Source organism: Tachysurus vachellii, chromosome 4, assembly GCF_030014155.1.
Source record: "Tachysurus vachellii isolate PV-2020 chromosome 4, HZAU_Pvac_v1, whole genome shotgun sequence".
NCBI classification, from domain to species: Eukaryota; Metazoa; Chordata; class Actinopteri; order Siluriformes; family Bagridae; genus Tachysurus; species Tachysurus vachellii.
In genome coordinates, this window is record NC_083463.1 from 17,099,261 (window position 1) to 17,122,035 (window position 22,775).

At 36.8% G+C, this 22,775-nt stretch overlaps 1 protein-coding gene across 1 annotated transcript; it reads left to right on the forward strand.

Moving 5' to 3' along the window:
- Positions 1 to 8,889: 8,889 nt before the first annotated feature.
- ppm1j (protein phosphatase, Mg2+/Mn2+ dependent, 1J) lies at positions 8,890 to 20,360 on the forward strand. The gene is made up of 10 exons (XM_060868092.1): positions 8,890 to 9,353; positions 13,969 to 14,086; positions 15,480 to 15,809; positions 17,417 to 17,529; positions 17,692 to 17,776; positions 18,516 to 18,634; positions 18,799 to 18,862; positions 19,107 to 19,214; positions 19,447 to 19,598; positions 19,979 to 20,360. The coding sequence occupies exons 1-10, from the start codon at positions 9,097 to 9,099 to the stop codon at positions 20,124 to 20,126; spliced, it is 1,494 nt and encodes a 497-aa protein (XP_060724075.1). The 5' UTR covers positions 8,890 to 9,096; the 3' UTR covers positions 20,127 to 20,360.
- The last annotated feature ends 2,415 nt before the right edge of the window (positions 20,361 to 22,775 follow it).

Below are 22,775 nucleotides of genomic sequence, written 5' to 3' on the forward strand. Positions count from 1 at the left end.
TTGACAGTTTTGATATTATTTCTTGCTTTAGTGATAGTGATGTGGCCAGTGGGTTGTAATGGCTCAGTGGTTAAAGCATTGAGTTGTGATTGGAAGCTCCTGTGTGTAGATTTTCTGTGGCTACATTGCAACCAATATTGCTGCTAGGTTTATTGCTGCCACACTACTCACTTTACAGCCCTTCATTGCAATATTTTCCCCACACAGCACTATTCTGTTGTTACTGCACTGTGAATGTGTTGTGCCGTATATTCTGTGTTCTGTCGTCTCGTACTTGTCATCGTGTACTGTTGTGTATTTGCACTATATGTAGTCTTGTGTACTGTACTCCTGTATTGTTATGTGTTGCACCATGGTCCGGGTTAAATAGTATTTCATACCAATGTATTCTAGCTATACAAAGGAATGACAATAAAAACCTACTACACTTGACTCGATGTGTTCCAACAAATTCCAACACCACTAAGGTGCCAATGTTCAGCCCTTGAGGAAATGATCTGTTGTACTCTCTCTCTCTCAGTTGAAAGTCAATTTGGATTAACGAATCACCCGAAAGAATTCAATATAAGTGGCCATTGCTTTGCTGTACTTTGGCCTACTGATTTCAACTTTGTGCTGGTTAATAGTGCATAACAGGATGCCCACTGTACTGTACAGTTGGAAGTTTTCCTTACTCCATTTTAGGGCTTGGAATATGTGCGACAGCTGTAGGCATTCATTAATTTATCTTCAGTAACTGCTGTATCCTTGGTCAAAGTCTCAGTAGTCTCTCATGATCATTTCTTAGAAATACTGAGCATGAAATGGACACACAGCTTCGATGGAAAGCCAGTCCATCATAGGGTACCATTGACACACACATTTACACACTAATACCTACTTAGTGCCAATATCGAATAGCCAATCCACCGACTGCCATGTTTTTGGGATATGGGAGGAGACCAGAGAACCTGCGTGCACACAACACTTACAGAGAGAGGATAACAGCCACTTATCCAGCAACCCAAGCACAAGATTGAACCCGAGAAGCTGTGAGACCACAATGTTACCTGCTGCACCTCTGCACTGCTGTACTTATGGGTTCAGATTGCCATAAATTAAAACAAAAGCAAGATCTCTAAGTGAGCTTTAGGTGACCCAAAGGCTAGCAGTATTTCAATTCACATACAGTATTCAAAATTAGAGCCAAGTTCCAAACTGACATATATAAATTTGCAAATGACAATTGCACGCTACTAAAAGTTTGGACACAAGGGTTGGCTGGTATCCACAGGCTCAAAGGGCTAAGTAGGGCTTACTGGGCCTCTGTCAAGAAAACTGACAAATAGAAATTAAAAAAAAAAAATAATAAGGTAATAAATATTTTACTTTCCACATTAACTTATTTAATATTAACATGTGGTTTTTAGCATTTGGTGAAACAAAAATCAATCAGAATGAAATAGGCTGAGACTGATTTCTTTCTAGATCAAATAATAGATTCCCACAACCAGTGCTGCCAGTATTGAGCATCATTTCAAGCAATTGCAGAGGGAGAAATGCCCCAAGTTTTTGTTGTGTTTTCATAATGCCTTTGGAGATGTCACAAGAAATAAATAGATTAAGCACACATCATCCACACAAAGCAGGTTGGTTTGACCAAGAGAACCGGTTAATGGCAAGGACATCTCTTCTCTTTACCATGCTTGCCATTCAAATCACGGCATAATTGCTGACTTGAAACGCATTTTTTTAATTAGGAAGAAAGAATTGTATTGCCTATCTATCTCTCAATCGCCGTAGGTGTGTGTGAAATGTTTAAAAGCATTAAATGTTTAAAAGCAAAAGAGTTTTATTGTTTTTATTTTTATGTTCATTTTATTTAACCTGAATATTTCAAATAGTAAATATTTTACTAGAATATTGTGTTGGCATTTTTGCCGCATCTCAACTGCAACATGAGTGCTGTTATCATCCTTGTTGCCAAGCTCTTCTCTTCACCTAGGCACAGGCCATTAACTTGCACTGTAAAAACGTTTCCATTCTGGTAATATCATTAGACCATCTCTTAGCCTCTGCCTTCTTGCCTCCATAAGGCAAAGGGGAACAATCAATAGTGCCTTTGATTGCCTCAGCTCAGTGATATTAAACAAAAGTGGTCATCTTTGAAGATCAGTTGAAATCATAAACGCTTTTTTTCTATTTTTTTCTATACTCTTCTATTCTTACTCTCTGGCATCATATAGCCTTCTATTTTTTTCTCTGGCATTTTATTCTGAGCAACACCACATTCAAATTTCAAACAGTAAAAAGTTAAGTTTTCAATTTCTCAAGATTGCACTATAATACTTGGCATATGTTAAGATGTGTTATGAAATGCCTTAACACGCACCACACCTTTGTATTTCTGTTCAAGTATGAATGAATGTAAAATATGTTTATTGTTGGTTCCATAATTAAAGCTTCGGTCCACTTTGATGTTTTAAGTTGTACTTCATTTAAAATAGAGTTTACCTCTAACAAAAACCCATATAACCTATATAATGGTCTATAACTATAACATGTAAATTTTAGCATGATTATCGTTTACCTAGTATCATTCTGGAGCTGTAGGACAATACAGAAAGATGAATAAGAGGAGGACGTTCTTATCTATCTGTCCTGATTTTCCAATGATGGATGACTGTCTATGTGGTTACATTATGTAACCCTTGCTCTAAAGGGGCTCCTGTTCCACTTGTCACACTCTTCAGTGCCAAAAAATGGATGGCCTTGCACAAACACACGTATCTTAGAAGGCATAGCAATCTTGGCCAGGACAGATAGAGCTGGAGTGATTGTGGAACAGTTTTCAATAAGCTTCCAGTGATTTTCCAGGATGCATCCGTTTCAGGGTCAGGTAGTTAATCGCTCAACTCCATTCCAGCTTTGCTGAAGATTAAGGCCTGATGGAGAGGGATAGATGGTTTCTTATAGAGGTGTGAAGCAACAATGTCAGGGGAAATGTCAGGGCTGAATAAATGAATGTAGATGACGTATAGTCAGCAGGCTGGGCAACACCACTGCAACACTGTGAGGATATACTTTGTGCTAAAGCATTCACAGTAGCATATGGAGCTTTAAAGAGAAATGATGTATAATTACACGAGAAATGAGGTAACAAAAAGGTCATAATTCTCCAGGCTGTAGTGCCAGTTCAAATTAAAATCACCAATGAAAATCACATTAAATATTAAAAATATAACATTACATAATGTGCTTGATAAAAGTATGAAGCCCTGCGTTGCTTAACTAAAACTGTCCTTTACTTTGCTGGTATAAACGCTCTCTCTCTCTCTCTCTCTCTCTCTCTCTCTCTCTCTCTCTCTCTCTCTCTTTTCCTTTTCTTTTTACGTTTGGTTGGATGATGATAATTATTGTATAATAAACCAATATAAACCAATATTGTACAACAAATATTGCCAATATAATCACAATAGTGACATGATTATCAATAATCTATTAAACCATTAGGAGAAATGTGAAAAAACACGTAAATAGTACCACAAAAAAGAAGAAAAGATATCTTAAGACAAGCTTCCGTTTGATATTATGCTGTTTATCATTTAGGAACAGTGGTGGCTCAAGTGATTAAGGCTCTGTACTGTTGATCAGAAGGTCAGGGTTCCAGCTTTGCCAAGCTGCCTCTGTTAGGCCCTTGAGCAAAGCTCTTAACCCTCTCTGCTTAATAGCTGCCCCTGTGCACTGAACCCAACTTCCTAAGCTGGGTTATGCAAATAAATTAATTTGACTGTGCTGTAATGTGTGTGGTAATAAAAAAAATCTTCTTGAAATATATTTCCTAGTTTATAAGGTGGTATAACGATGAGATGGCAGTTTTTCTGAAAGAACTAACTAATGTAACGATTCCTATACATGTATAACAAGTTGAAGGAAAGAAATGAGTGAACTATATATTACTGTATTAATTAGATTATACTTTGTATAACTTTGTTGTCATTGAACAGAGCACTATACAAAGCCAATAATATAACATGTAGAAGTGGAAAAAAATGTGTTGCATTAGGTGTAAAGGCGAGGAGACAATGAGGTAGACTGTCAGGAAAGAAAAGTGACTTCTAAATGGTATGAAAAATGAAGAATGAAAAATGAAGACTTCAAAAAACATTAAATAAACAGTAATATTATAAAACATTTAGAATACAGTAAGATTATAAAATGACAATATTACACCAACTGCCTCTGCTGTAAACAAGTTTAAGAGTTAAATTGTATTACCATATTTTGAAATAAAATGCTTGACTTTTAAGGTGTTCACCGTAAATATATTTACTGTATATACTAATAGCATATATTATGCTATCTTAAGACACATTCAAGATTAATGAAATTCAACAAATCCACCATTAATTCAGTAAACAGAAAAACTAAACTAGTAGAAGTGAAGTAAAAGTCAATATTAAGTTTAACAACTCTGTTCTTTAAAAATGCATCAGTCGTCCCAGGTACACTTTGTGTAGTTTTATAAGGAAATTTGCTGGTAAATTTTTCTGAGCATCTTGAATCTGCCACAGTTTACGCATCTCTTCACATTATTTCATCATTATCACTTATAGCACAGACTGTACTGTACTGGTATCAAACTCTGTCTTTGAAGATCCTTGGACTGTAGATTAACCTCCATTTTATATTAATAATTTATAGTATGCATATGTGCAATCTCCCACTATGCCACATTATGACAGCACACACCGTTTATATCTTTTCTTTTTTCACTTTGTCTGAGTAGGAGTGTACAAATGCACGCTTCATGCAAATTACATAAAATTCTACACTTGAAACTTCTTCTGGAGAATCTAACTGTAAGATTTCCTTATGATTTTTGTCTGAAATGAGGTGTATTATGTAAACATTTTCTTGTAACATTTAGTTTTTGTTTAGGAAAAGTAATATTTGGAATAAAGAACAATTATTGACTCAATAAGAATTTATATTTTTAATCAAAATTTATATTTAATTTTATAATAGGGTACATAGGATAGTATTATACATGAGATATGTCTTCATAATTGAGCTCTGCTTACTGAAGCCTGGGTAAAGTACTTGTTCTAAGGGGACGCTTTTCATGTGCACTACACATTATTGAATTAATATATATAGTCTGAACTGGAGTGTTTGCTAAGCAACAACTAGTTCTAAGTATCACTGAAATTATTAATATTAAAGCCCTGATACTCATGGGTTATTGTTTTCAAGTAGCTGTCAAAGCCTGAGAGAGAAAGAAAGAGAGAGAGAAGGGGGGGGGTAAACTGTGAGGTAAAGGCCCTTAGCGCAAGTGCATTGTACTTTCATCTGTTGTGCACTACCTCCCTCTTCTGGTCAGCAATATTTATGTATATTATAGTATTAAAGTATTATATTGTATATAAAATTTTGACATCAACACAAGTTTCACTGGTTTGGTTTTAAAATTTTCAATGTTTTGACTTTTGACCAAGTTAAAAAATGCATATTGTTCATTTTGGAATCAAGGCTATATCCATTTTTTCCTTGTGCTATCCCACGTCCACCAGGCTGCTACTGCTGGGCCCCGGACTAAGGCCCTTGACCCTAAAAAGTCACTCTGGATAATGCTGGAAATGTAAAGTAATGTGTCTAAATGAGTCTGGAGATATAACATCCATTTAATACATTGCCACTCTATTTTACGGGATAAGTGGACAAATTTACTTAAACTTGTTTAACAGGTTCAATTGATGACTTCCAAAATATTTTCCTAAACCTATCAAACCCATGTCACTTTTCATATGTCATCGGATGACTCTCTATAAAGTCTGTTATGCAGGCAGCTTCAGTTCCTTTGCTTTCACTCTTTCACTGTGTAAATAAAATACTGTCTTAAGCTGGGCTCACACTGTGTGATTTTGGCCACTGTTTGGTCGTCTGAGACAAATTTGCGAAATCCTAAAAGATTTCTAGAATCCTTGGGTAAAATCTCTAGTCTTTGACCGTTATTGACCGTTTGCCTTTATTTTATAGTTGACAGAAAGGATAATAACTGTGGCATGTGCAAATGTGAGGAGACTCTACTTAGACTGTCCCCAAAATGACCTCCATAATACAGAACCCCAAAGCATAATAGACTCACCTTATGTTGAATATTTGGCAAGGTGTCCTTTTTTATCAAATTCTGCTCCTCTAAACCTTTGACAGAATGAAATTTTTTATTTGATCGATCCACAACAGTTTTTTTTTTCCAGAATGCCTCTGGCTCTTCTAGATATCGTTTTGTGTACGTCAGTCATTCACATTTGTGATAAGGCCACATTTAAAGATTCCTTCCCTTCTATGAAGATCGTGTTTGATTATGTGTCAGCTAAAACTTCCTGTAGGTTTTTAGAGTTATAAGGGGATTTGGACAATTTTAACTGGACGTTTTCTGGGTCTCACAGAATTTGCCTTGATTTCCACAGTTCACCTTTACTGGTATTTTTAATGACATTTAAAACAATGGATATTGTGAGCTGAACGTGCTTTGAAAGTAATATTTATGGTCTTTGTCTGCATTGTAGGTATCATTTTCAGATCCTCAATCAGTCAGTTGGATGTTAGAACAAGCAGTCAGGAATTTATTGCACTCTGGAATTGTTAGCCATAATGACAATTGACTGCCTAAGGAGTCCTAATGATTCAATTAAAGCATATCCAGGTAATTAAGTTCTGTGACTTTACAAATGGACGGGTGTCTAAACATTCGGCTAGGCCACAATTACTTTATTTATTTCATCTAATATAAAGTAACAATACATTATCCTGGTTAACTACAGCAGCTGTGTTTACTTCATTTTACTTCTGTAATTTGCCAAGTTGTGTGTGCAATCTTTTTGATACAACTGTATATAATCTCAACCAATAAACTAGCATGTGTGCATAAACGTAGGCTTAGGAATCACTAGAGATGGTGTGCCAGTTTTAATCCTGCACCATACACTTTCAAGCAACAGTTATGCATTTTAACAGTTATAACACTAAAGAAAAACATCCCACACATTTAGGCCTGAAGTAACAGTGACACTGATACACCAGTTTATGAATGGGGTTTGTTATTGGGCAAATAATGGCCTGCTTTGACAGAATTAATTGTTTAATTAATTGATTGATTCAAGTATTGTTTTCCCTTCCTTCCTTTATCTTGTATTCTCTTTCTCATTATGCTGAACCTCAATATATAGTATATTCATACATTTCATATTACATTGTTCTAATTACAAAAATCAGTAATATGTATAGCTGACACTGCAATGGAATTGAAGGAAGAAAATAGTATATTTCAAATTAAAAGCAGCCATTCTAGCAAGAAACATTGAACTAAAATATATAATCCAGTATCATTTGCTATCCTTATAATACTGATTGAAAGGCCACTTTTCAGAAAAAAAAATGATACCTTTAGTTTTGTGGGGTGAGTAATAAAGCACATGGAAATGACAGATTTGTGTCTTCCTCTTCCTGAGGTGATAAGGGAAATAAAGAGTTGACTAAATAAGTTATGTCTGTATTTATATAGAGAAATGTGTGCCTATTCAGGGAAGTTTATTCCTCTGCTGAAACCCATTTTGCATTTAGTTTGACAGATTCTACATGAGTAGAAGCATCAATAAAGGGGTGTTTAATATCATCTATATTACCACTTTTAAACATAGAAACTTGAAATATCCTGCTTTAATGCTGAGAGTTGTTTTTTGAAAATGAAGGCTCTTCAAAAGTTCTTAAAAGTGTGAATTGTCACTCATGAAGACGTTGTCTAATTATGTTGTCTTAAGGTAAAAGGTATAGGTCAAACGTAATTAATAATTTTACTTACATTTATTATTATTATTATAATTTTTTTTTTTTTTTAATTTTTTTTTTTACTTCTTATATCTTCTACACATCTACGTTTGCTGGACAACTCCATGTATGCTATATAGCAAGGGCCAGGGGCCAGTGTGGTTGCAGGTTTTCATTCCTCGCCTGATTCCACTTGTTTAATCAGTACATCTCTGTCTCCAAACAGCAATTAGGTGTGGCTCCTGTTTGGCTGGAATGAAAATCTGCTGTCACACCAGTCATTTGAGGATAAGACTGGAAACACACTTACCATATATTAAGTTGCCTATTTATTTGTATCTTGTATCTTGTAGTTACACATATTGTTCATCTGGTCAACTACCATATATTGTAGGTTCTTTAGACAATCTGTGTGTCATAGCGGAAAGAGATATTCGAGTTGTGAACCATACACAGCACAGCAGTGACACTGAAATTGCAATGGATTTTAAAATGCTGTGTAGGATCTATTGTATAGTCATTATGTTTAACTGAGCTGACAGTTTATTAGGTATCACCTATCTGGTAACTAATACATTCAACTCAATGTATTAGTATATTTAAATATATTATAATGCCCTACTCAGTGCGTGTAGTGCATCTAGTTACCAGTTTATTACGTATGTCTAGCTACTTTTACATACACCCTCTCACAATTTACTCAATGTCTATCTCATTTTTAAAAGAAAGGGATTATATAGGATCACCACAACTGAGCAATCTTTATTTGCATATCACCTGAAATTGCAGTGGCAATGACACTGTGATGATGCTGATGTATCTCACATAGGAGGGGTGTTTTTTGTATGATGTTCATGTGTTAATTAGGAAATCTATGGTAATCTCGTAGCTATTTTATACACTTTGAACCGCGTGTTATTATTAGAATAACGATCTTTGTTGTTGTCATTTTTATATTAGAAATAATAATAGTTATAGTATCAGTGTCTCGGTCGTTGTGGATACGTCGCGGCGTCACTGCCTCATTCTCCTGCTTCCCCCCTCCCTTGTTTTTGCACACGTTGTAAAGACATCCCCTTTCCAGCGACCAGACCGACAGGCAGAACTTCTGTACTTCCTCAAAGCCTTTCGGATGATACACAGCTATTTTTTTCCGCTATGAGGAGGCCATCGTTGGTTAGAACGTCACACGAGTTGAGGAGCGCTGGGTTCCTGCACCGCGCCTCGCCCGCTGCGCAGCTCTGTGTTCGCTTTTAGCTTTTACGCGCTGTGTAACACCGCGCCGCAATGATTAGCAAAGTGAAAAATGCCATGTCCTCGCTGGTGGGCGGCATAGTTCCACACGGCCACCACCACCACCATCATCATCCTCAGCAGCAGCAGCAGAGCGGAGCGGATTCTTTGCCTCCGCGCTTCCCTTACGCGCGGCCCGAGTTCCTGGAGCTGAGCGCTGAGTTGGTGCAGTATGCGGCTGAACACGCATCCCGGCCCGTCATTACACCACGGAGAGACGCCAAGATGCCCTGGCGCACAGGATACGCAGAGTAAGTCGCAGGTCATTTATGGTTCTTGCGCATGCACCTTCCGTTATGGGTCATTCATTCAGTGCGAGGTGACTGCATGCGCTTTAGACGCAACGGTTCGGTTCGGTGATGCTGCGAGACATTATACATCCAAGGGCAAATCTCAGATCAATGCGGTAGATCCCTAATGCGCAGCTAAAAGGGTGTTAGATACAATGTTTAATGAACTTATTACGATGTTTATTTAAATGTATCTGGACCCATTTTAACCACCGTAAGTATTGATTCGACGCTTTTCTTTATAGCGAACGTCATGCTCTAAGCCCCATGCGCCATCTCTAAGTGTGTAATGATGACGTAGGTTGCGAGCTCAGCAGGCTCGGCTGCCTGGTGATATAAAAAGCGTTCAGGAGTCTAAACTAAACTGCGGCATATGCAGGCTATTACACGTCCTGACTGTGGTCTGTCTTACTAGTAAGCGTTCTCACACCACACCCGATTTGCTTAAAGTTTAAACATGAAAACGCAAGTGTGAGGCAGAATCGAGTCACGTGATCAGGGGGCAGTCTGGAAAGCCAAGCTGTTTATTTCGGAACCAACAGCAAATGCAAAGCAAGCTATTGTTTTCTTTGGTGGATTGTGAATGGATGCCTTTGCCATCTGTTACAATATCATTGAATTTCACTTAGATATTTGGCAAATTATAAGAACCGAAGTCCTGCTGGCAGGGGTTCAATACTGGGGATTACACACAGAGTTGTAATGTATGATTATATGTATATATTTGGATTAAGATGATTTATTCATGAAAGTAGGACAAACCAAATAGTGTTATTGGGTCACTGTGTTTTTAGTGCAGTTTGGTTTGTTGTTGCTTTCTTCAGAATGGTAATAGAGTCATTTTTACAGTCTGCTGGGATGAGACAAGGCCATTAGTACCATTAGTACTGTACCTTATTAGTAGTTACCTTTATTTATGCAAAATTCCTAATGTCCACATTATATACACAATATTATTTTGTGCAACCTTAGACACGTTTATGGTAATTGCATTATTACATGATGTATCATGAAGTCTGATACTGTTACAGTAGGTTTTCACAGGTGCCCCTTTATGTAATCTTAAATCAGTTTTGGCAAAATTGTTTCTCAACCCATGATTTCCCACTGAACCCCAGGTTATATTATCAAACATCCAAGAACCTTAGCACATCTTCTCAATGTTTCTCCCAAATAGCTGCGCATGCTTATAGAGCTCATATCTGCTATGTGAATGTGTTGAATTTGAAGATTGTAAATATGTTGCCTGGCCTTCATCTTCAGCTGACTATTTTCAGTCTGTGAATTCCCACAGATTTCTGATCTTTTCTGACTGAGGAGTAACAGGAACCCACTGTGGTCATCTGCCTCAAAGTTTTATGTGTTGTGCATTCTGAGATGCTCTTCTGATCACCATAATTTAAAGAATTGTTATTTGAGTTAAAGTTGCCTTCCAGTCAGTTTAAATCACGATAAGGCATTTCAATCTTCAGAACTGCTTCATACCATGGTGTGCAAACTGTGTAGACTGTTGTGAATGAAGAAACTGACACTACTCCAACCTAAATATGGCCATCTGCTTTACCCGTGTATTTTTTGACATTTGGTATTGGAAAAAGGAGGCTGTTAATTGAAAATTTGACCCTGGAAGAATAGCATCACTGGCTTAAGGGACCAGACCTAGAGCAGAGTTTCATCTTATGACAGTACAGTTCTTGGAACTGAATTGACTGTCTGTTTCTCATTTTTTCTATTGAGTTAAGTGGGAAGTAGTACAAAATGTATGTAAAGAGTATTCTATAGGGAATCAAAAGTATTCACTTTTTTACTTATCAAAATTGGATTTGACCCTTATGCTACATAATCATAGTCAGGTTAAATAAAACCCTAGATAAAAAGTGCAATATAAAGTTATTGAGCTCTAAGAAAGCATATATGAAATCTTAAGAAAAAGACTCAAGGCCAACAGTGGCACTGACCATTCTAAATGATAGCATTCTAAATGATATCCTTGTTTTACTAAAATCCAAACAAAATCTGTCTGTCCTCCCTCTGCGCCACTCTCATTTATGCTGGTCGTTGGCTAGCTTGCTTCCTAATATTTTAAATGATTTGTTAATAAAATTTGCAATCACAGCAATTCTTATGTCCCGGAACATACATTACAGCTGTAAAAAACAGCTGTATTTTCTGAATCTTTTCATGGCATCCTTATTGTGGGGGAGCCAGGAAATATTTAGGGAAGCAAGGAAGGAAAATGTGGAAGAGCAATAGAGAAATGAGAAACACCACTAGTTTTTTAATCTCGTGGATAGCACAATTAACATAGGCAGGACATTCTATAAGTAAATATGTGAACTTCAAAATGATGATAGCACCTACTGGAAACTGAAATTGTCTGATCCCTCTATCAAATTTTAATTATGTGTGAGCTTGTATGGTTATAAGGAAATCATGGGATTAACGCACACCCATAGTAACACATAGAAGAGAAAATCCATTCAAGAATGGGGAGAACATACAATTCTCCACTCAGACAGAGTAAACAATCTGTTTTGGATTTTTAAAGAAGTGTGTTTTGGTTTGGGTTTGTGAAATACAGATGTGCGCACAACTATTTTTTGAATTCTGCTGGTACAATTTATTTACCCATCCCATAACATTTTCTAACAAATGTAGTTGCTTATATTCCCAAAATTATAGGCCTAATATACTGTACTAGTACCCTAATTTAAACCACAGTGACCCTGACCAGACATTTACTAAAGATAAATGTTCAAACACTTTAAAAGCATCACTGTAAATCTGTTGTTAATCTTTCTTTGTGCTGTATTGCTAAAACATTGTGAGTGATATAAGCACTATTTCATCCAGTGTTTTGTAACATTTTCTGTCCCCAAAGCATAAATACCTCCCGACCTACAGAACACTCTACAGGTTTCATACGAGAAGCCAAAAAGCACTGAAAGGGCTTTCTAATAGTGGCTGAAATGATGCGACTTTGTAGCTACCACATCATGTTAATGGTGCACTTAGTGTTTGTCCTGTCAAGAGTTAAATCATTGATCTGAAACATGATACATTAATTAGTAGACTATTGTCTAGCTCAGAAGGCTTCTATACCACATTATCTCCAGTTCGCCTTACAGCATCTGGAGTGGTGCTTGATGTCATAGCTAGGCATCCTACAGTAAAAAGTCATTCTGTAATCCATTTGCTTCGAGGGTTCTCGACTAGACTACTTTCTAGTTTCCTAAAATACTTTATTTAAGTACTCAGTTGTGATGTTCACATTCTTATACACTTTTCTTAAGAAAATTCTCAAGTTCTTGCATTTGAGGTAACACTTATTCTGAGAGTTTTATCACCTTTTAGAAGATTAGACACATTTTATTTCATACTAGTTATTCATGCTCATAATGTTTTATTTATATGATATTATTTATAATGCTTTATCTATATTTTTGGAGCAGTTATCTAGACTTATATACCATTAGGCAATAATACACAACATGTTAATCCCCCAAATGTCCTGCCTTTATTTTGCAGATGAAAGCCAATAAACTGAGCCCATGGACTGGTCTGTTGTCTAACGGAAAATAATGTTAAACAGAAACTTTGCTTTCAGTAATACTGTTATTAGCTCTTGCAACCTCAGAAGAGGAACTTGTAGACAAGGTCCCTACTTCCTCATTTGAGAGCAGTTGACATAAGGCTAACTAAGCACCAAATTAATGGATATCTAAAAATTCCTGACAATGCAATCCTCACAAAGTGTACATTAAGATAATAAGGATTAGCGTGATAGGTTACGCAATGTTTGAAGCAGAAGCCACTGTTAATATCTCTGTGTCTGTGTCATGCATGCTTTCATGACGAATTAGTGATCACTTGTGGTTGAAATACTTGAAAAAGAGAAGCACAAATAAAGTCTGTACTTTTCAGAAATATATATAGTATACGATTTCACCATCTGAAGGGTTTTCCCAGGAACTGAGTACAGAGATGCTATTTCCTGAAAACTGAGAGCTTTCTGATACGAGGATCGTTTGGTGTTTCTGTTTACTCATAAAACGAAGTAAGATTTAAAAAAAAACTTGTTGATGAATGCAGCAATGAAGGAAGAGTCCAAATGAATATGAATAAGTATTAATCTAGGGATCCATAGCCACAAGCATGGAAATTGTTATTTAATGTAGGTTTAAAAAAAATAATTAATATTTGAAATTTGTTTTGAATATGATTGAGACCTCTTCTGATGAATATTTTTATACACTATCAAATCTGGTCACTGTTAGGCATGGATTAGGGTTTTGAATGCAGTCTGGCTATTGTGCTTTAGCTCATATATTCTCAGTGTGGTCAATTTTAATTCTTTGAGCAATCATTCATCATGTAATTTTCTGAATATTTTTAATGCCCTAATGCATTTTTTACTTGACTTTATCTGTAATATATTTTTAATCTCACTCAGTCAAGCCCTATGATCCCTAAGCCCTAAGTTTTAGCAAGGTTACTTGAGGATAGTTGAAAATACAATTTGATGATGAGTTGAATTTGACTATAGTGATAAACCTCCTCTTTCTCTTTCTTTTAGGGTCGTAAATGCAGGAAAAAGTATGCTGAATGAGGACCAGGCCTCGTGTGACGTGCTATACGTGAAAAAGCTCACTAGCAAACAGCAACGTGCCTCTGTGCTGCTAGAGGACAATGGGGTAAGAATTACTAGTTCTCAGAACAATACAGTTCAGTCACAGAAAGCAGGTTCATCTCAGTTTCAGTTTCAGGATCCTCATTCTTGTTCTCACATTTTGGACTGTCTTATCTTGTAGTTCTGAAATAGATTGTAAACAATAGTACACTACCTTTATAATAACTTCTATATATTCTATAAAAACGTCTTGACTCCCTTCTTTTCTTGACAACCCAGACTCTCATCCTCTACTCTCCACACTAAACTTGTGATCAATTTATTTACAGCACTTTAATAGGAACACCTGTACAACTGCTTATTTATGCGAGTAACCAATCATGAGGCAGTAGCATAATGCAGAAAATGATGCATATACTGGTCAAAAGCTTCAGTTATTGTTCAAACATCAGAATGGGGAAAAGTGTGACCTCTGTGACTATAATTGTGGCATGGTTGTTGGTGCCAGATGGGCTGCTTTAAGTATATCAGAATCTCCATTTGAATTTTCTGGGTTTCCAAACTTAAGCAAAGGTTTTAATCTCCTGAGTTCATTCCTTCAGGTTGCACATGGAAGAGCAAATTTAATTTTGTAATCAGTAGCTTTTATAGCACTAAATAGTAAGGTGCAGTGCAGTTAAATGCATTCTTTTGCATAACAAATAGAAAAATCTTGAATTGAATTCATAATACAATCAATATTATGTTATATTAAATGTGAATATGTTCTTTGGGAGGGGGCGCGGTGGCTTAATGGTTAGCACGTTCGCCTCACACCTCCAGGGTCGGGGTTCGATTACCGCCTCCACCTTGTGTGTGTGGAGTTTGCATGTTCTCCCCATGCCTCGGGGGTTTCCTCCGGGTACTCCGGTTTCCTCCCCCGGTCCAAAGACATGCATGGTAGGTTGATTGGCATCTCTGGAAAATTGTCCCTAGTGTGTGTGATTGCGTGAGTGAATGAGAGTGTGTGTGTGCCCTGCGATGGGTTGGCACTCCGTCCAGGGTGTATCCTGCCTTGATGCCCAATGACGCCTGAGATAGGCACAGGCTCCCCGTGACCCGAGGTAGTTCGGATAAGCGGTAGAAGATGAATGAAGGAATGAATGAATGAATGTTCTTTGGGAGAACAAATGTGTGAAACGTCTCTTTCCTGTTTACCCTTTCTCTACTGAGAAACAGGTACTGTAGCAGTGCATTTTTGTTTCCTAAAGTACAAACTCATAAATATACACTCAGAGGTGCAATACTGCTTTTAAGGTTAATTTATTAACCTTATTTATGCTCTTCTGCAATATGTTGCTTATTACTAGCAGAGGAACACTTGAACCCTGTGACAAATCTAGTGACAACCTTTATTCTGACGGTGTACGTATACTCCTTTCCTTTCACACCAGCCATCTTTCTCTCATTTTCTAAAGGACACCACGGGTATCCCTTTGCATTTCTGGGGTGTATTTGATGGTCACGCCGGCTCTGGAGCTGCTCTCATGGCCTCCAAAATCCTCCATCGTCTCATCCGAGACCGTTTGTGTGAAGTAGCTCATCTTTTGGAGAATCAGAGCAACCCACCACCCATCTGCCTCGCTAAGAATGGGAGTCCCTATCAGGCGGAGCAAAAGAAGGGATCTTGCATGGATGCAGAAGACCAGGATGGGCCTGTAGATCCCATTGCTCGGTTCCACATGGAGAAGGCTGTCAGTTTGGAAAGTCTGGTAATGGGAATCATAGAGAATGCCTTCAAACAGATGGTGAGAGCATTAGGTTCCAGGATTTAAAACACCTGACACTGAGCCTAATATTGTTCACAAATATATTCTCAGTACTGAACTGGAGAGCTTAATCAGTTTGACACTTTCAGGCCTACATTAAAGGTAGGGTCTCCGATATTTGAGAAATGCTTCTGAAAACTGCATTGGGCCACCAAACAAAACAAAAATCAAAACAAACGTGTAGCCAATGAGCAGAAAGGGGCTGGTCTTGTCAATATGGGCGGAGAGAGTGTTCAGTGCGCATGTGTGCATGTGCGCATATTCACAGATACGAGATTCTCGAGTCAATAACTCCTGAGCTAAACGCTGTTACTAGCAAAACGCGGTTGTAGCTGCCTCTCTACATTACTACGATAGAAAAGAGGTGTTATTTGTGTAGTAACAGCGTTTAGCTCAGGAGTTATTGACTTGTGAAACACGAATCTGTGAATATGCGGCCAACTTCCCGCTCCTTCAGTTCTCTCCAGCGCTGGAAACCTGAACCTGTATTAACACGGGTCCTGCTTTTTGCCTTATCGGAAGCCTTTCTTCACTTTCTTTCTTTGTTTTTATACCCCATGTCAATGTTAAAACCGCTTTCTGCTAATGTCACACATGCGCATGTCCATATTGACAAGACACGCCCCTTACTGCTCATTGGCCACACGTTTGTTTTGATTTTTGTTTAGCTTTTCTGAAGCATTTCTCAAATATCAGAGACCCTACCTTTAAGGTCGAGAAATTTAGTATTGGGTATATATAGACCACATACATAACCAGCCAGACTAGTTGCTTACAAGAGTAAGCAATGGGATTTGAGAAATTTGGATTATCTGAACCAAAACATATCAACTCCCTGACACCATATTTCATATACGAGTTGTTATATTTTGGTTCAGATAATCCAAATGTCTCAAATAGCCAAATAAATAGTTCCTTTATTCTTCGATATTTAGTCTATCAAATGTTAATCTAGGTCATATCTGTTCATTTACCAGATTATACAAGTATATAAGTATCTATATTTTATTACGCTGTAACCAGAACGTCTGCTGATGCTATGGTAATTTATGATAACCGGTGTTTTTAGTATTGCAAAGCCCCTATCCACTTCCATACTTGTTAGCAAAAAAAAAAAAAAAACAACCTAATTTTCACATACTATTTTTGGCAGGGTTTTTTTTTCACAGTGAATGTGATTAATTAAAGCAGCGCCATGATGTTCTGCCTTAGTGTCAGTGACAATTATTTGGCTGCCACACTGAGAGACAGAGTAGAATTCAGATAGAAATGGCACATCATTTCAGTCATTTTCCTAGCTCTCTTTGACATTCTTCAATGATACAGCAGCACATAGCCATTTTTTTTACTTACTTCCATCTAAAATGTGAAAAAAATCATTAAAAAGAAGCCCGTAATACCGGATATGGGTTTGTCTTTTAATTAATTCTCAAACCCTATCATTTTTGTCATTATTTCATATAATGTGTCCATGTCACACAGTGCTGCACCACAGAGCCAAAAACCAAAGGTACTGGCATGATTACTTTCGGACAGTACTGTGTATTTTTGTTTGAATATAATATTCTGGTGTCTCTATTATGCAGGACGATCTCATTGAAAAGGAGAAGGTATCTTACAGCATTTCTGGAGGATGTTGTGCCTTGACTGCTGTGCATTTGTTAGGGAAACTCTACGTAGCAAATGCAGGTGACAGCAGGTAATGAAGAATGAAGGCATACACATATTACAAATATGTACAGCTTTTAATATAAACATGTAATTAAATGGTAACACTTTTTGTAATTTCCTATTGAAAAAAGCACAGTCCTGTTTCCACTAAACGTTTCTGAACATTAAGGATCTTCTATTTGTATTCCAGAGCTATAATTGTTCGCAACGATGAGATTATTCCCATGTCTAACGAGTTCACACCAGAGAGTGAGAGACAGCGGCTACAGTACCTGGTGAGTTTCTTAACTACAGTACCACACATGCACAGATCACTTCAGTGTGTTCATTTCCAAATTTGTTTTCAACAAATGGAGGCAACACAAAATGAACCACACTGACAAATGCATTTTTTTAACCAAACCTAAACCAAAGACCATATCATGAGTTTTACTGACCTGATGTTTTGCTAATCACTAAATGGCAATGCAGGGCTATCAAGTGTTACGCATTGAGCATGACAGTCACTCATTTTCGTCTTTTGTCACGCTCTCCCGCCACACGTCGTATTTCTGTAAAATGTATCTGTCCGCACCGCTGTCTCTATGGAACCGGGCAGGAAACAAGCGCGTCTCCCCTGGAGTTCTTAGTTGAGCCTGACACTTATCAGCCAATCAAAAAAAGAGGCTACACAATAGCCAATTAGAAACACACACACACACACACACACACACACACACACACACACACACATTAATAAATGGAAATTGAACAAATATTGGTTAAAATGTCAGTGATCCTGGTGAAACGTTTTTTTTTTTTATTATTTGTTTGTTTGTTTGTTTGTTTGTTTGTTTGTTTGTCTCAAAACTTGAGAGCCCTGGGAATGACTTTTAAAAAGTAAAGAATCACCTCAGGTTTATTTATGGAAAATGCTGATCAAAGGTGTAATGATAAATATAAGGGTTTCTCAGAGAAGAAGCTCTGCAAGTACTTAAAGTAATAACTGCTTTATCCTCTTTGTGGTGTTTACAGGGATTTCTTAAACCAGAACTGCTTGGGAATGAATTCACACACATTGAGTTCCCCCGACGCATTCAGCACAATGAGCTAGGCAAGAAGATGCTATTTAGAGACCATACAATGACGGGGTGGTAAGTATATCTGTATAAGGTTGCACATTGTTATTTGTACAAAATATTGTTCCTTTTCTAAAAATAAATATAATAAAAATCCAATTATTAAATCAGTATGTGAGATTATGGCTATATTTTTTCATTTGTCTTAGAGATGATGCATTGCAATTTCTTGATTACAGGGCATATAAGACAATTGTTGAAGATGACCTCAAGTTCCCCCTCATTTATGGAGAGGGGAAAAAGGTAATCAGTTGAAAGGAGCTATATACACAATCTTTAATAATCTTAATTAGACTGATTATACCTTATTTCATATGAGAACATGAACTAAAGAAAATGATATAGAGTGAATGGAGTCTCAGTGGAGCTGCACTTTTATTTCTGTTTGTTGCTCATCCCAAGCAGGAGTTTTACCAGTTTTTCCTAAAATGTTTATTGTACTGTTTTTATATAAGGGTTCTGTGTCTGCATGTGTGTGCGTTCATAGGCCAGAGTCATGGCTACGATTGGAGTAACACGTGGTTTAGGAGATCATGATCTGAAAGTGTACAACTCAAACATTCATATCAAACCTTTCCTATCCTGCTGTCCAGAGGTAGGTTTATAACTGCAGTCATACAATTATTGTATTGTTTTTTCCTGTCATTATCCACTTCTGCCATCCTATGGTCTGTATTTTCATTCATTTTCTGAGTCATCCATCCATATATTGAAATAAAAGGTGTTGCAATTTTTTTTGTGGGATATACATCTAAAATGTAACATCTAACAGAGAATGTGTCAGCTTTATACTTATTCCTTATTTTGCTCTGTTGTTGTATGTTCAGGTGAAAGTATACAATATTTCTGAGCATAAGCATGGTACTGATGACGTCCTCATTATGGGAACGGATGGATTGTGGGATGTGACTTCTGACAGAGAAGTAGCAGATGCAGTGAATAAATTTCTATCCACCTGTGAGCCTAATGACCCAATGAGGTACTTTTAACCTTTCACTTCTTTTTCAATAGCTCCTACACACTTGTGCAGGCAGGGTAAATATTGAACTATTCTTTACTTTAAGCTTGATAGATATCCAGTGATTATGAATAAAATGTAAATATCTAGATAAACCAGCAATATAAATGAACTGACCACACCTGCAAGAGCGATGTAAAAACTAAAAATGTCAGAGATGAGGCAAGTAATATACGTTTCAGACTGATTTCTGAAATAATATGCAACACCATGGCCTGTCAGAGAAGGGGAAACACAGACATTATGGCAAAGAGGTGCTATGTACATAATATAGAGAGAGAGTGAGAAAGAGAGAGATTAGATTACTTACTTTATATATTCTGATTTTCTTTCTGTGAAAGGTATACTTTGGCTGCTCAGGATCTCCTAATGAGGTCACGTGGCGTTCTGAAAGAGCGGGGTTGGAGGCTGCCAAATGACAGACTGGGATCAGGCGATGACATAACAGTGTTTGTCATCCCACTGGCTGGGGAAGAGTTAGCGACATGACAAAGCAGATCACTTATTCTCTGGCAAGCAAATCAGGACACGGCGCTAATTCACGCCAGCTGAGGAAGGGGTGTAATACCAAAAAAATCCATTCTCATCTCAGCTGAATGGAATTATGTATGCATTGCTCCTCTTCCTCCGACTTTTCAGAAGAATCATCTCGACTCTTACCTCTTCTTATTACGCCTGGGATGACATCATCATTAAGTGCCATTCTTCTCACTCAACATTTCTCACAGATTTACTGTGAAAGACTTCAGAACATGCAAAGTCTCTGTGATATAAGTACTCTAGAAGTCTATTGGGGAGCGAGCAGCTATAAGAAGAGAGATTTGTGATAATCAGAATAAACAGGGTCTTCTATCCATGACCTGTAGAAAACAGAGGAATGGAGCACTGGTGATATAAAATGAAATCTTCATGATTAAGGATGTATAAATATAAGCACTTTATCTTTAAACATAAACTCATCAACCTGTAATTACTACTTAGCAAATCTCCCTCAGCTCCCTTAAATGTCTCAAAAGAACCAGTCTAATTAAACACATGCGTATCAGTGACTTCGTAGCAGCTTTATTTAGAAACAAATTATCACCCAAAAAAGAAAGGAAGCACAATTTTCTAATTAGTCCTGATAATGACAGAGTCAAATATTGCTTCTTAATATAATGATTGAGGCAATTGTGTAGACTTTCAGAATTATGCCATTTGTGGGCAGCGGACCCATGGACAAGGCCCTTAACCCTAAACAGCACTTTTTATTCTTTTTGTATAAATGAGATAAATTGTAAGTCTCTCTGGTGTCTGCAAAATGCCAAAAATGTAAATGAAAAATACTACAGTAACCCCACACCACGACACATTTTCTAAAAAATAGAGGCCATTATTTCATCACTTGTACATTTGTACAAATGTACAAACCTGGGTTCCCTACCTCTTCACAAAGCCATGTTCACAATGAACTGTGATGAACTAGAAAACTTGGAAGGAGGTGGATTTTTGATTGTAATCAAGCCCGTGTATTATTTGTGCACACTGAGTTTCAGCTAAACTGTAGCTAACGAGTTAGATTTTTCCCGAGCCATATTTAGAAGCTTATTATATATTGAGAATCCCTATTAAAGCAGCTTATAGTATAAGATCAACACTTATATGGAACCTAGAATCTTGCTATTCATGAAGAATTTATTATTGTAATATATTAATAACTATAACTTTCACTCAAGGTACCGTATTTGTAAAAATGGGTTAAAAATGGTTTTAGGTGGCAGCTAAATTACCACCAATGATGTTTTAATGTGAACACATTTCAACATTAGAACCTGAACATCATCACCTGAACTTTATTTCAATACACCATGCTTAAATAATCATGAGGTGAACAACCAATTTGTAAATCTTATAATCTTAAAGATTATAAATCTGAACATTTGAATTTATCGCTGACTTGGCTATAACATGTTTAGTTGAATTGCCATTCCTGCAGATTTTTTTTAGCATTTGTCAAGCTGTAACACCTAAGCGACTGTGATTCCTTCACAATAAACCTCTCATCTTGAATAACTAATTTCCTGTCTCTTTTCAATGAATTATATTCTATTTTCTATTGAAAATCCCACTGATGCTAACAAACAGATCATTGTCAAAATGTATTCAATATTGAAGTTTCTCCACTAGGAATAGTTGTTTAATGTACTTTAGGTACATTCAGGTGTAATTACTGTACACTGTTGTAGCGAACAATTCAGAGCATTAATTCTCCTCTATACTGTAAGCCCATATCATTTCTAAGTATATTAATGACTGTTTACAGCACTTCAATTCAAATATCCAACTTGATAAGGATTACTACTACTGTACTGTACAACCCCATGCTAAACAATGTTGGAATTCCTGTGTCATGTGACTTAAATAAACTCATGTGATAAACATTTCAATTTATTTTATTCATCATTTCAATCTGACAAAAATTGTATTCATTGCTTCCTTTCCAGGAGACTAAGGTTAATTACCTAACATGTCCAGTCTGAAAAAGTACGAAAAAGAAGCAGAGCTTCAGTCATTCATTGAACCTCCTACTGACAGGATGTTTAATTTGAAATGCTCTGATCATGGTTCTAAAATATATCCTTTGATGGGTTATACCCACGATCAGGGAACAGATCTTTCACTTCTTCCTTATTGTATGTGGCTGGAGCTACAGCTGCAGCATCAGGAGTTTTCTATTATGTTTGCAAACATAATCATCTTTCAGCTTAGCTTTATGTTATCCAGTAAAATTAGGATCTCTCTATTTGTGAAACCACAACAAAAATAATACTCTATAATGTTATGCATGACCATACAGCAAGATAAAAAAAAGTAACTGGGATAAATTATGTCAGAATGATGAAATATATTGTGCATTTCAGAGGAAAATATAAGAATTGCAAGGAAAAAAGTCATAGATATTGAGATACATAGATATAAAAGTCTGAGATATTAATTCGCAAATATCTGTTATTATTTTTCAAAACAAAGTAGAAACAAGCTTCTATTGGGTGAACTATATAGGAATTATATACATTTTTGTATGTGGTTTGCATAAGATTCCCCACCACCACCACCACCACCACCACCTTTAATGGATCAACAAATTATTTTTATCCT